General features: G+C 29.2%; 1 protein-coding gene across 1 annotated transcript in view; it reads left to right on the forward strand.

The window, feature by feature from the left end:
* Positions 1-6,323: 6,323 nt before the first annotated feature.
* Positions 6,324-16,262, forward strand: part of LOTGIDRAFT_207233 (hypothetical protein) — a 13,914-nt gene continuing 3,975 nt past the window's right edge. The window contains exons 1-19 of the mRNA XM_009066314.1: positions 6,324-6,766; positions 7,044-7,146; positions 7,972-8,145; positions 8,453-8,646; positions 9,071-9,179; positions 9,364-9,461; positions 10,035-10,175; positions 10,671-10,874; positions 11,142-11,214; positions 11,309-11,348; positions 11,485-11,554; positions 11,817-11,936; positions 12,294-12,410; positions 13,036-13,165; positions 13,366-13,442; positions 13,664-13,894; positions 14,335-14,453; positions 14,615-14,716; positions 14,858-14,945. Coding sequence (XP_009064562.1) covers positions 6,671-6,766; positions 7,044-7,146; positions 7,972-8,145; positions 8,453-8,646; positions 9,071-9,179; positions 9,364-9,461; positions 10,035-10,175; positions 10,671-10,874; positions 11,142-11,214; positions 11,309-11,348; positions 11,485-11,554; positions 11,817-11,936; positions 12,294-12,410; positions 13,036-13,165; positions 13,366-13,442; positions 13,664-13,894; positions 14,335-14,453; positions 14,615-14,716; positions 14,858-14,945 — 2,286 coding nt within the window. The 5' untranslated portion in view covers positions 6,324-6,670. The remainder of the gene's footprint in view (positions 6,767-7,043; positions 7,147-7,971; positions 8,146-8,452; positions 8,647-9,070; positions 9,180-9,363; positions 9,462-10,034; positions 10,176-10,670; positions 10,875-11,141; positions 11,215-11,308; positions 11,349-11,484; positions 11,555-11,816; positions 11,937-12,293; positions 12,411-13,035; positions 13,166-13,365; positions 13,443-13,663; positions 13,895-14,334; positions 14,454-14,614; positions 14,717-14,857; positions 14,946-16,262) is intronic.

Raw genomic sequence — 16,262 nt, forward strand, 5'->3', positions numbered from 1 at the left:
AATATATAGGTTGATTATTATCAGGTGTGGTATTATTTATTACATTTAACACCAACCTGTAATATCACTGTTTAATATATAATATATAGGTTGATTATTATCAGGTGTGGTATTATTTATTACATTTAACACCAACCTGTAATATCACTGTTTAATATATATAGGTTAATTATTATCAGGTGTGGTATTATTTATTACATTTAACACCAACCTGCAATATCACTGTTTAATATGTAATATATAGGTTGATTATTATCAGGTGTGGTATAATCTATTAAATTTAATACTAACATGTAATATCACTGTTTAATATATAATATATAGGTTGATTATTATCAGGTGTGGTATTATCTATTAAATTTAATACTAACATGTAATATCACTGTTTAATATATAATATATAGGTTGATTATTATCAGGTGTGGTATTATTTATTAAATTTAATACTAACCTGTAATATCACTGTTTAATATATAATATATAGGTTGATTACTATCAGGTGTGGTATTATCTATTAGATTTAATACTAACATGTAATATCACTGTTTAATATATAATATATAGGTTGATTATTATCAGGTGTGGTATTATTTATTACATTTAACACCAACCTGTAATATCACTGTTTAATATATAAGATATAGGTTGATTATTATCAGGTGTGGTATTATTTATTAAATTTAATACTAACATGTAATATCACTGTTTAATATATAATATATAGGTTGATTATTATCAGGTGTGGTATTATTTATTATATTCAACAATAACCTGTAATATCACTGTTTAATATATAATATATAGGTTGATTATTATCAGGTGTGGTATTATTTATTACAATTACTACGAACATGTAATATCACCGTTTAATATATAATATATAGGTTGATTATTACCAGGTGTGGTATTATTTATTACATTTAACACCAACCTGTAATATCACTGTTTAAAATATAATATATAGGTTGATTATTATCAGGTGTGGTATTATCTATAAAATTTAATACTAACCTGTAATATCGCTGTTTAATATATAAGTTGATTATTATCAGGTGTGGTATTATATATTAAATTTAATACTAACCTGTAATATCACTGTTTAATATATAATATATAGGTTGATTATTATCAGGTGTGGTATTATCTATTAAATTTAATACTAACCTGTAATATCACTGTTTAATAATAATATAAGGTTGATTATTATCAGGTGTGGTATTATTTATTACATTTAATACTAACCTGTAATATCACTGTTTAATATATAATATATAGGTTGATTATTATCAGGTGTGGTATTATTTATTACATTTAATACTAACCTGTAATATCACTGTTTAATATATAATATATCGGTTGATTATTATCAGGTGTGGTATTATTTATTAAATTTAATACTAACCTGTAATATCACTGTTTAATATATAATATATAGGTTGATTATTATCAGGTGTGGTATTATTTATTAAATTTAATACTAACCTGTAATATCACTGTTTAATATATAATATATAGGTTGATTATTATCAGGTGTGGTATTATTTATTAAATTTAATACTAACCTGTAATATCACTGTTTAATATATAATATATAGGTTGATTATTATCAGGTGTGGTATTATTTATTACATTTAATACTAACCTGTAATATCACTGTTTAATATATAATATATAGGTTGATTATTATCAGGTGTGGTATTATTTATTAAATTTAATACTAACCTGTAATATCACTGTTTAATATAAATAATATATAGGTTAATGATTATCAGGTGTGGTATTATTTATTACATTTAACACTAACCTGTAATATCACTGTTTAATATATAATATATAGGTTGATTATTACCAGGTGTGGTATTATTTATTATATTCAACACCAACCTGCAATATCACTGTTTAATATATAATATATAGGTTGATTACTATCAGGTGTGGTATTATTTATTATACTTAACACTAACCTGTAATATCACTGTTTAATATATAATATATAGGTTGATTATTAACAGGTGTGGTATTATTTATTAAATACAATAAACATTGGGTACCAGCTGTCTGCAATACTTCTTCTTTAGTAACAAATAATTTCTTTAGTCCTTGTATTAATTCGCCCTCTGTATTACATTTACTATACTGTATCATTATACATGTATCTGGACTTTTTAATAACTTCTTTAATAATGCTGCAAAGAAAAAAATAAATAAAACGAGAATCTAAAGCTAAAACTTTTAATGTGGTATACATGAGTCCAGTAACTATCTTAAATGAACAGAAAGAATTGCCAAGTCAGACGCCCGCTGGGCAGAAGACGCTTCATGCTAACTGCACAGTAATGACAGAGCGACAGGAATTAGTCCGACAAATATGGCCCTACCCGTTCCTCGGACGTTATATACGAATGGAAAATATAGTCCGTGACGATATCCCATATAGCGTCTGAGAATCGAGTAAAGTCAAATTTGGTGGGGTAAGCGGGATATACAATAATTATTCACATGGTATCACAATGAGTTGAATATTTACCTAATACATTCATCTGTAATTCTAGATTCTGAGCTGTATTTAATACTTGTAATATATCATCACATAGTAACTGTTTTAACGGAGGTGGTATATATTCCTGTAAATTACTGTCAAATATATGGAATAAAATATAAACTAGTGAACATTGTAAAGTATCTTTCTTTATATTATATACTATCTTCTCTACCAGTTCACCTGAAACCAGAGAAAATAGTCGAAACAACAGAGTAAGTTGGTTCATGTGTTTGTTATGTTGAGATGACTGATGACACTGATCGTAGTCTAACCATATAAAACACCTACCATGTGTTTGTAGTTATATTGGTATATAGACTGATGACAGTGGTAGTAGTCTATCGTAATAAAACATCTACCACGTAGTTATATTGAGATAGGGAACGGTGACAGTAGTCAATATTATATAAAACATCTACCATGTGTTTGTAAATAAATTGAGATATAGACTGATGACAGTGATTGTAGTTCATCCATATAAAAAACAAACCATGTGTTAATAGTCATATTGAGATATAGACTGATGACGGAGATTGTAGTCTATCCTATAGTAGTCAATCCTATAAAGCGATAAAACTGTTTGTAGTTATATTGAGATATAGTGATAGTAATCAATATTATATAAAACATCTACCATGTGTTTATAGTTATACTGAGACATAAACCGGTGATAGAGAATGGTGATAGAAGTCAATATTATATAAAACATCTACCGTGTGTTTGTAGTTATATTGAGACATAAACCAGTGATAGGGAAGGTGATAGTAGTCAATATAATATAAAACACCCTCCATGTGTTTGTTGTAATACTTATTAAAAACTGGTGATAGTAGTCAATTCGTATAAAACACATACCATGTGTTTGTAGTTATATTGAAATATAAACCGATGACAGTGATAGTTATATTGGGATAAAAACTGGTTACACTGATAGTTGTCAATTCATACAAAACACCTGCCATGTGTTTGTATTGAGATAAAAACCGGTGACCGTGATAGTAGTCGATTCATTTAAAATACCTACCATGTGTTTGTAGTAATATCGAGGTATAAACAGGTGACAGCGAAAGTAATTGACCCAATAATAAGATACAGGGAGAAATCTTTATATTCTTGTTTACTTCTAAATTGTCTAGCTGGATAGAAAATTTAATCTTAAATCAATGTTTGGACCACTGATATTATTGCAGATATGTTCAAGAATGAAAACCATCATTGATTCGTGGTATTTTGGAATTAAATAAGCAGCGCATATTATCTCTCCAAAATGTGCAATTATATCACATATTTATGTATCATGTGGTATGTTAATATGAGCTATTGTAATGGACTTGGTTCAATGTTAAATAGGATGCAATATAAATTACCTGCCATTCCAATTTATCTAATACATACAGGACTATTTCTTCACATTGTGTATTCTCAATCAAACTACGACATACTACAAAAATACATCACATACATGTCCGTATCACTTCGATTGATCTACTAATGAAACAATTGTTTATCTTCCATTTAAATCTTTACGGTTTGGATAAACTATATAAGTTTTTTCGCATTACATTAATGTCCTAAATGCTTTAAAGTCAATGATATATTATCTGATATATGTTTTACCTGTTAAAGCTTGAGATGTATCACTGTCTTCAAACTGATCTGAAATACAGATAAATATATTTTGAACCCTGTCTAAGTTAAGATAATCGTCTTTGAATCCTGTCTAAGTTACGATAATCATCTTGAATGACACATACATGGCAACAAATTATTTCAAGTTTTAGAAAAATCAATTCAAGATCTACATAATTTACGTTATGTGAAAACAGGCCGCGGTAAACTGAAATAGGCACATGTAATCTGTTTATAAACCGTTTTCTTTTACATTTGATACTAACCTACACAGATTTAACTGTGAATTACCTGTTAAAATATCGATCAAATGTCTTATAACCAGAAGGTTTTTACGTAAAAAGACCAGAATATCTTCATTATCATTTATAACAGCTGAGAGTAAAGAAACCATGAGTTGCTTCTGTACAGTGGATATATTAGAATCTTCAAGATGCTGTATCAAACACGCTATACACACTGGTTCTGGTGAAGACATAGTGATTACACTCCAAGCTACATCGTGATCTCTATGACCAGCTGTAGTTGGTACCACTTCCATCTATAATTGACAATGAATACTGACTGACACGCGTTTTTTCATTGAAAGTTTTCTCATAAAGGAATGAATAAGAAAATGAAGATATTCCTACGCAATTCTGGGTCAGCCTAAGCGGTGAATCATAAATCAAAGCTACATTAAACATAGATTTTTGTTGTCTGTACTTATAAGATAAGCACGACTTAAATTAAAGAGGTTTTTTTTTATTTCGGGGGCACTGATAGCATCAATTTACACCATTCCAATTTTCAATCAGACGTCTGTTGTTCCTGCAATTCCACTAAGACTAAGGGTTTGATGACGTCACTAATGGCGAAAGGCCTTATTATGACAATATCAGTCAAGTAACCTAATTTCGTGGAAACCTATTATTCGTGCATCTCCGGAAATGATTAATAATTTACATGAGCGACCTTGCGCGACCTCCGCATTAGTTTGTTTTGATAAACATGGGTTTTCTCTACAATATCAGCTAGTAGAATGAATCCAGTAGTTTCAAGCAAGGTACAATGTATTAATGTATACTTTGACAAATACAAAATGGCGGATTTCACTTATTACCAAACGTCACCATTTTTTATCGGCCGAATTTCCTTATAATCCCAAGAGGTAATCGGAATTCCAAGTGTCGTCTGCTAGAATGTAGTCCAACGAATGTAGTCACGTGATCAACTAGAGGATTCCTTGTCAGCAGAAAATGTCTATGGAACACAAAGTGGACCATATTCTTTCAGTGACTTTTAGCAATAAATCACGCTACGTATCTTATTTGTCAGTCACTATTTTTTTTTTTAAATCGCGGTTCTTTGAAGGAATTTTCACTAGTTATAATGAATTGATATTAAAGATAAATACTAAGAGAAGTTAATCATACCACCCGGTATCCATACAACGTGTTTTTCTCGACTTATTTATAGATCAAACATTGTACACGAAAATAGGTGACGTATTCTGCCGCCGTTGCCGAGTTGGTTGCTCATGAAATATGGGTCAAAGTGAAGGATTCAAAAAGAAAATCGAAATAAACCAATTTTAATTATTTTGTAGAATATGAGGAAACATTTAAGACATAAAAAAAAATTTCGTTTTTTTAACTTCGACGAAATTCGGTGTTGAATCCTTATATCCACTGTATATGATACTGTATTAATTTTGCGAAACACTTCTTTTTTGTGAAATTGGAGGAACCACGGACGTCTGGCTGAAAATTGGAATCGTGCAAATTGGTGATATCACTGCCCCCGATATACATAATAATAATTAGAAAACCAGCTAACAATCCTTTTAAGTGCGTGTGTTCATATTGACAAAACAAAACATGTGAAGAAAAGTCTTTTGACCACGATTATTAATGAAGAACGAAGAACTATTAATAGGCTATTATGCTATATAGTCTCGAATTCAATCAACAAATTCTGGGTGGACAAAAAATATGAATATTTGCCCAGGCCAAGGAGCCAATGCCTGAAAAGGTATAAAATTAAGAGGCCAACTTATAGATTAGTGATGTTTGGGAATTACATCAATATTTCTTTCAGAGAGTAAGCTTATTCACAGGCTCAACATTTGAAATTACGTAAAATTGGAAAATTCCCGCCTTTTAAGAGTTATCTTTTCTTTGTATATCCATTTGGGCACACCGTGTAATATTGCACGTGTCTATGTATGGCACATATTGTCATTCCGACGAATATTTTTCGTGAACTAGAACCCCAAAAAGTGAAGACCTTTGTATTATTCACAGATCAAAAAGTAAAGTAGTATTTGATAGAGGCATTGAACGCTGGAGTAAAGAAAGGTGAAAACCAAATTGTAAAAAACAGCAAATTTGAATTCACAATATCAAGATTATCTATCATACAAGTCATGTGATTTTGTGACCCACTTTTATTTCAATCGGCTTTGAAAGGAACTTAGATCGCCTTTTGAAGTGGATTTCTAAGTTGATTCTTTCAATTATGATTTACATTCTTGCCTTAATTGCAATTTTTGTGTATTCTGGGTATGCTGCCCCACAGAATTTATTTTTTGGTGCTTCAAAATGCGGATATAGCGTGAGTACTGCGATTGTTTCTCTACTTTCATTTTCATAGTTTACATTACAAATAATTACTATGATTGAACAGATTGTTCGTCCAGATCCAATTTCTTTGTCTTTTACCTTATAAGTTCTAAGCTAATGCAACATCAAAGCATTATCTTGTATGAGATAAATGTGAAAGATGAATTCCATAAAAACTGCTGATAAACAAAACTTGTTGCATAGCCATAGGAGGATAAAGATTATTCCAGACTTTAGCTAGCTAGCCTTTTTCACATCTGATTTTGTAGAGCTGTAATGCAGTGAAACATGGGATGATCAATGTTCATTTAGTTCCTCATACTCATGATGATGTTGGTTGGTTAAAAACAGTAGATCAATATTACTATGGTGGTAAGTAAACTCTAGGTACATATGGAAGTAAATACCTTCCTTTTAGGTATTATCAAAATTAATGTGTTGTGGTTATGGAAATTTAATTATGAAAATATTTCAGGAATTTTTACTTTTTGTTTATTGATATAAAGAATGAAGATTGGCATTCAGATTCTTTAATTAATCAAGCCTCTTTCATTTTATTGGTGCTACAATGTTTTTGGGTACGTAGATATTTTGATAGGGGTTGGCCGGAGTAGAGTTTAAAAAAATAGGTCCTGCTAAATGGGAATTTCCACACCTCCAAAGATGCAATATTTTTTCTGTCTCTACTCCAGCCGACATCTGTCCAAATAGCTATCACAAACTGGAATAGAGGCAGATGTTTTGGTCTAGTATTTCGCAGGCTGCTAACTTTTTAAAGTTTTAGTTAATGTAAGCTGTAATAAGATAATGTTAGTAATTATTTAACAAGACAATTGATAATTGTTTTATCTGGTTTATTTCTGATAAATAGTGGACTGATATTTACTTATCTTTGCACTATCTAAATTATATCACTGGGTCATTTAGTTTGACATATTATAAATAAAGCTCTAGATTCTAAGTTCTTACCCTACATGTATCAACATGATTTCTTAATAATGATAGAATTAGTTTTGATACTTTGTTACAATTTTATACCAAATATTTTCAGTCCTGTTCTTGGTTATTGAATTCTATTTTGCACTATTATCAGATTTCAAGAGAATATTTTAATATGGTGCAAATACACTGTAATACTAGGTGATTTATTTTGACTTTAAGAATTATATACTGATAATTGTATGATTATTATTGTAGATAAAAATGATATTCAGATAGCTGGAGTACAATATATATTAGATTCAGTTATACCAGAGTTGATAAATGATCCTAATAAAAGATTTATATATGTTGAAATTGCCTTTTTCGCCCGCTGGTGGAGAGAGCAATCAGATAGCATGAGACATGCTGTTAAAGGTCTGGTAAATGAAGGTATCAGTTTTTATTTAGAATTTTACTTTTGTTAATCTTGTCTATATTCATCTGTAGGCAGGAATAATTTCTGACACTGATTTATGACCCATGAGATCTCACGAAATATTCACATAATTCTAGGTAATATATCTAAGAGTGGATCACTATTTAACTTGTGTTTTAATAATGTGTTTTATCTTTTGCTAAGTTGATAAAACAATATTTCAATGCTATTAAATGAGTACATTGAGTGTCTAATGTGTCTATATTTTCTGAAGCACTGATTGACCACCTGATACTATAATTTGATCATTGATTATTCTAGGTAGACTAGAGTTTATACTAGGTGGTTGGTGTATGAATGATGAAGCAGCCACACATTATAATGCTATCATTGATCAACATACTATTGGATTTGAATTTTTACGTCAAAATTTTAAGGAATGTGGTAGACCTCGTGTAGCATGGCAAATTGATCCATTTGGCCATTCTAGAGAATTAGCATCTCTATTTGCTCAGGTAATTTCAATATTCTTAACATAACCAAGAAGCTTTTGATTCATCTATAAACCTTTTTTTTTTTATCCCCATTTGTCTTCAAAAGGCTTAACAAGTGATTTGAGTCACGACCCTTGAATAACATCAAAATTGAACGCAATAGAGACTTTATACTACAGTTTTGATCAGAGTTTGATGAATTTTGGTATGTATATTGATAAGATCTAACATTTTCATGCTATTTAGTATTTGCTTTACAAAAATTGGCTTTTGAACTTGACATAGAGACTGTAGTTTTGATTGGATTTGCAAAATCTTGGAATGCTTTTGTATCGAAGGACTCTTGGATGCAGATTATAATTGGAGGATCTTTGAGTTTTGACTTGGTTAAACCTAATTTGAATTGCCTCCCTTTAAGTCTCTCAGCTTAATATTTTCCTTGCAGATGGGATTTGATGGTTTATTTTTTGGTAGACTTGATTATCAAGATAAAGATAATAGATTAAACAAGAAAACTATGGAAATGATTTGGAAAGGAAGTCCCAAAAATCTTGGTAAAATATTATTCATTGTTTAATGACCTTTTATTTCCATCTCCCCACTCGTGTCATCTTTCTCAACTGAGTTACAATTAATAAAAGTATAGTAAGCAGTGAAATTGGTTTATACATTGCTATGTAGAATCTAGCAATATATGGATATATGCATATTAACAATCAACATATTTATTATTTTAAGGTTCTAGATCTGAATTATTTACTGGTGCCCTCTATAGTGGTTATGGACCACCATCTGGTTTTTGCTGGGATACAATTTGTGGTGATTCACCTATTATGGTAAAATAATATTTTAGTTAATATTGTAGGCTCTGAAAGTGATTTATTTACTGGTGCCCTTTATAATGGTTATGGACCTCTTGGTGGTTTTTGTTGGGATTTTGAGAATTGTCGAGATGAGCCTGTTATGGTATGATGTGTGTTGCAAACATACCCCTGTTATGTCTTGTCATGCCATACCTAAATCTATCCCTGCCTTCTTTTCAGATATCTTGCTTATCAGGACTCTTAATTTAAGAGTCAAATTAAGTTATAACTAACATATCTCCCTAAAAATAAAGTGAGCTAATTGTGGTTATATGTTCCTTCATGTCAAAAATCTTTGGTATATGATAGTCAATAAGATAATTATTATAGTTAATAATGTACTAACTATATTTTTAGGATGATGAAAGATTACATGGTTATAATGTTCCTGATGTTCTGAAAAACCTTTTTAAAGACGTTTCTGATCAGGTAGTACCCTTTTATTGTCGCCATGCTAATGACTTTTATTATATATTGATCTGGAAGATTATAGACAATTCAAAGATCGTCATTTTGCTCTTTTATTTATTTATGTTAGGCAAAAAGTTATCATCTTCCTTTATGTTTCAGGCAAAACATTACCAAACCAAACATCTTATCTGGACCATGGGGTCTGATTTTCAGTACAGTAATGCTCATACTTGGTATAAAAATCTAGATAAACTTATTAAATATGCTAATGCTATGGTAAGTTAGTCAACAATAATTCATGTTTCAACTGAGAATAGATTACATGTTTTCCGTTAAACCAGTCTGAAGAAAATGCAAATCTAGATTTTTTATTTCTGTGTTTTATTTCTGTGAGCTACTCCACTTTCAGGCATGATCTGTTGAAATTGCTATGGAACACATTTTAGAGGTCTTTGAAATATTCTACCAAAATTTTTTCCTCAATGGAAGATTTAAAAACTAGATAGATGAGAGAAACAATAGGATATTCATTGTAAAGTAGTATAAGACAACTGTTATAGTAATTTGATTCACCTAATATTTTTATGCCTAATGCCAATTTTTATACAATTTATTCATACATATGTTGGTTAGTGAAGAAAATCAACTATTGAAAACGTTCCTTCCCCTTTAGTTGATAAGTACTCATACAGCTTCCAGTATAAGGAATTCAGATATATGATCAAAGTATGTGAACTCTCTAGGGACAAATGATTTATTGATTTATTTTAGCAAAGTAATGGTAGTAAAGTAAATCTGTTATATTCAACACCATCATGTTATTTAGACCAACTTAATAAAGCAGGTTTAAAATGGACGACAAAAGAAGATGATTTCTTCCCTTATGCTTCTAGAGGCCATGGTTTCTGGACTGGTTATTTCACCAGCAGAGCTACTTTAAAATATTATGTTAGAAGAACCAATAATTTTCTACAAGTAATAAATGTATTCATGTTTAATTTGTTGAATGTTTAGTTTCAAGCTCTAAACTGAACCTTCAGGCTGAACATGATGTTCTCATGATGATCATTAAGTATTAATTTAAAGGCACAAAGTTAAAGAATTTAATGAAATTCCCAAAAATGTGGCAAATTAAATATAATTATCTTTATCTCCTTGTTTTCATAATGGAATTGAAAAAGGGTGTTTTGGCATTTAACAAATGAGCCTTTTATTGACTTAACATCATGTTGTCTTTTGTAGGTAACAAAACAAATGGATGCTCTAGCTTTATTAGAGGACACTGACAACAGTACTTATAATATAGTTATTTTACGTAAGTTATCCAGGAATTTTTTAATTTGAACTGACAAGATATTTAACCACCATGTTTAGATATAATGAAGTAAGTATGATATTTTATATTCCAGGAGAAGCAATGGGTGTTGCTCAACATCATGATGCTGTGTCGTAAGTGTTTTTTTTTCTTTTTATGTATACATAATATACTTTTGAAGTATTTGTTAACTTCTTGTTTAGTATTTCTTCTTACAGAACAATTTGAACACATTGATTATAAAATATGATACTATATTGTATATATCAGAGGTACAGAAAAGCAAGCTGTAGCCTATGATTATGCTGAAAGATTGGCTAATGGTGTCAATGAATGTCAGGTTAGTGAGTTTCCTTGTTCTTCATTTTTTTTCAGCTTTACTGAACAGGACAGGGTTAATTGCAGGATTAGGCTTTCTTAAAGCTATTTATCTATCTCTACTCAAGATCTGTGTAATGAGGTTGGCCATACAACTATGAAAGGAATAATCCTAAACTTCTGAAATTTAAGCTGTCAGATGTGCACAATAGATAAAACAACAAATAAAAAATAAACTGTTTAGAAACATACAATGTAATTTGTGTTTAATACTGATATTACAGAAAGTTGTAAATGATGCTTATGGTAAATTGATGCCATTAAAAACAGTAAAACCACCTGGTCATTCCTTCTGTACATTATTAAACATTAGTAGCTGTGCTTTTACAGAACAAAATAAAATGGTAGGTTTATAAATTAAAAAGAGATTAAAATTTTTTTTAATTCAACAGAGATGTAAGACTTCCAGAAATGGAAATGGTTTGCAGATTCATTTCTTTTCTGGATATGAAGTGCGATACGTTTCACTGCCTGAGCTTCCCAAAAGTTCCGAGAATGAATTCAATGGTCACTTACATCTCTGATTCAAAATTAAACAGTGGAGAGTAGTTTATAGTAATAATGTCCTGTAACGGAATCTGTCAGATTTGTTTCTTGTTAGGTTTTGATTGGTTTAAACTGATAGCTCACTGTTAAAAATTAAGTATCAATTTTACAGCAAATGATTAAATAGTTTCTAATTAATATTGAATTCATTACAGTTCCAGTTACATATTTATAATCCTATAGCTAGATCAGTGATCTATTATGTCAGATTACCAGTGGTAGGTTCTGAATATAATGTAGTTGGTCCTGATGGTAAACCTATTCAGAATCAGGTAAATATCATTGTTACTAAATTTATATAATTTGTAATTTAACAACAAAGTACAATGGATTGTGACCAAATTTTTGTTTAATATTTAGTTGATAAACTATTTTACTTTCATTTCATTTTGATTCAAGATATATACAGTTAAAACAAATGAACATAAACTTAAAAATTAATCTGTAATATACCTAGCGATACCTTATCTCTTTATTGAAAGGATCAATTTCAAAATTTTATGGCTGACGTATAAGACCGTCAACAAAACTTCCCCATGCTATCTTCAAAATCTACTGTCATTATACATGCCTAAACATTCATTAAGATCTGGAGGCAAAATGTTACTTGAAAAAATTTGGTTCCGGAACGTTTCAATACACAGCATCAGTAATTTGGAATAAATGACTGAAATCAATTCAACAATGTGAATCTGTGTCTGCATTTAAATGTAAAGTGAAAACTTGGTTGTTTAGTTACTATCATTAACTCACCAATTGAGATCACTAGAGTGCGTCTTGAGAAATTCCACGAGGAATAAATTGCTGCGCAATATAAATATCGTCATTATTATTATTATTATTATTCAAGGTGTCAAATATTTGATTTTGGATGTTGTATTATTTTATTTTCTGTAGATAGTACCTATAGCCTCAGACACTATGAGAATACCAGAAAGAAAAGGATCTTTAGCAAAACACGAACTGGTGTTTAATACCACACTACAACCTCTTGGTTTTACTACATATTTTATACAGATGACTTCTGGTGAGCCAGTTTATTTTTTATATTTTCAAGAATTCAGCCAAATGCTTCTTGTGCACCTTCGTTCAAGATTCTGCATCTATTTGCGGACAAAAATTTATTTTTTTCACAGAGAGATCTTAGATTATAAGAGCTCAGTGGATTGCAATGGATACTGGAATTTATTGCTTAGAAGATAAACATAATTTATTTATTTATTACAGCCAAAAAAACTAAAACATTGGAAACAACTAAAGTTAAACAATTAACTGGTACAGAAGATACTGTACTATCTAATAAGGTAAAGCTCTTAGCTTGTATAGAAAGGATACTGAATATGTTATGTATCTCAAATATGCAATAAAAGGAAAATATTTTGTAATAATATAAGTTTGTAATGTATTTACAACTCATGAAAAAGGTTTGATTAAACTTCATCAAACTTTTAATCTGTTTACATCACAAATTAAATAGTAAGGTTTTATTTGTATTCACATTCATGCTAAATCATATTCTTTTTAGTATATTTCCTTGACATTTGATGGTAGTAGTGGATTATTATCCAAGATGGAGAATTTAGAGAAGAAGATTAGTATTAAGTTAAATCAACAGTTAGGTTATTATATTGGTCATGATGGTAATAACAGTAAAGATGAGTTTGTAGCATCCGGTGCCTATATATTCCGTCCTAGCTCTAACAATGTTCATATGTTTGATAAACCACAGCTTAAGTTAAAGAATTACATTAAACAGGTAGGTTGAAGCTAATCGGCTGTTCAATGACAACATTGAATCCACTGCATGGTTTTACCGATATGAGTTATCAAGCAAAAAAACTTTATCTACTATCTTCTCATATTGTAGAAATATCTTGATATCACTTTGTGCATGGTTTTATCATGTCTCTCTTAAAGCACAAATAGTTTCTCACAAAACTTTCTTTTGTCCTTCATGCAAAGTAAAGTATTGAGTTTGGTACTTTCCTCATTCATGGAATTCTTTGAATTTTACAGTTGCCAAGAGAGTCCATGCAATGTTTTTGTCATATTAATATGTGACCAAGTTCATACTGAACTGAAGAATACCTGGCTACATACAAATATGACATGGTTACATATTTCTGATTAAATTGTATTTAAATGATGTTGGTGGAAATTTCTAAATGTTTCTTAATTTAATTGTTATATTTCTAGGGAGAAATAGTTCAAGAATTAACTCAATCATTTAGTTCGTGGGCCACTGAAAGTTTCATTCTGTATGAAAATGCTAAATGGGCAGAAATTCAGTGGACTGTTGGACCTATACCTATTAAGTAAGTTTTTTGTTTAATGAAAATTTTATTTACCTTGGAGTTATGAATCATTTGCATGTGTAGTATCTGTTGATGTTAGGACTGGTCAAGAATCAGTTTATTATTAGCATTATATAACTGATAATGTTTTAGTTAAAGTGATGAAATTTTGATATTTTCAGTGATAAAAAGGGTAAAGAAGTAATTAGTCAATATACAACAGATTTACAAACTGATAGTCTTTTTTATACTGATGCTAATGGTAGAGAAATATTACAAAGAAAGTAAGTTAAGAATTTTTGTTCATAAACATAATTATGTTGTTTTATGCAGGCAAGTGATCCTTGGAGAGTCAGTGAGTATCTCTTAGAAGAAGCTTTTCTGAGTTAAAACAAATACTGAGAGTTTTCTCTTTTCTTCAACAGACGTGACTATCGCAGTACATGGACATTAAATCAATCTGAACCTATAGCTGGTAATTATTATCCTGTTAATAGTAGAACATATATGCAGGTATTCTCGCTTTATTACTTACACTTCAACCTTTCTTTATTACTTACCTTCAACATTTCTTTATTACTTACACTTTAACCTTTCTTTATTATTTACAATTTAATCTTTCTATATTACTTACACTTCAACCTTTCTTTATTACTTACACTTTAATCTTTCTATATTACTTACCTTTAACATTACTTTATTTTTTACAATTTAATCTTTCTATATTACTTACACTTCAACCCTTCTATATTACTTACACTTTGACCTTTCTTTATTATTTACAATTTAACCTTTCTATATTACTTACACTTTAACATTTCTTTATTATTTACAATTTAATCTTTCTGTATAACTTACACTTCAACCTTTCTTTATTACTTACACTTTAATCTTTCTATATTACTTACACTTCAACCTTTCTTTATTACTTACACTTTAACATTTCTTTATTACTTACACTTTAACATTTCTTTATTACTTACACTTTAACCTTTCTTTATTATTTACAATTTAATCTTTCTGTATAACTTACACTTTAACATTTCTTTATTATTTACAATTTAATCTTTCTATATTACTTACCTTTAACATTACTTTATTATTTACAATTTAATCTTTCTTTATTACTTACACTTTAACATTTCTTTATTACTTACACTTTAACATTTCTTTATTACTTACACTTTAACCTTTCTTTATTATTTACAATTTAATCTTTCTGTATAACTTACACTTTAACATTTCTTTATTATTTACAATTTAATCTTTCTATATTACTTACACTTTAACCTTTCTAAATTACTTACACTTTAACATTTCTTTATTACTTGCACTTTAACCTTTCTTTATTATTTACAATTTAATCTTTCTGTATAACTTACACTTCAACCTTTCTTTATTACTTACACTTTAACCTTTCTATATTACTTACACTTCAACCTTTCTTTATTACTTACACTTTAACATTTCTTTATTACTAACACTTTAACCTTTCTTTATTATTTACTATTTAATCTTTCTGTATAACTTACACTTCAACCTTTCTTTATTACTTACACTTTAACCTTTCTATATTACTTACCTTCAACATTACTTTATTACTTACACTTTAACTTTTCTTTATTATTTACAATTTAATCTTTCTATATTACTTACACTTCAACGTTTCTTTATTACTTACACTTTAACATTTCTATATTACTTACCTTTAACATTACTTTATTATTTACAATTTAATCTTTCTATATTACTTACACTTCAACCCTTCTATATTACTTACACTTTGACCTTTCTTTATTATTTACAATTTAATCTTTCTTTATACTACAC

The sequence above is a fragment of the Lottia gigantea genome, assembly GCF_000327385.1.
Source record: "Lottia gigantea unplaced genomic scaffold LOTGIsca_75, whole genome shotgun sequence".
In the NCBI taxonomy this organism is placed as follows: Eukaryota; Metazoa; Mollusca; class Gastropoda; family Lottiidae; genus Lottia; species Lottia gigantea.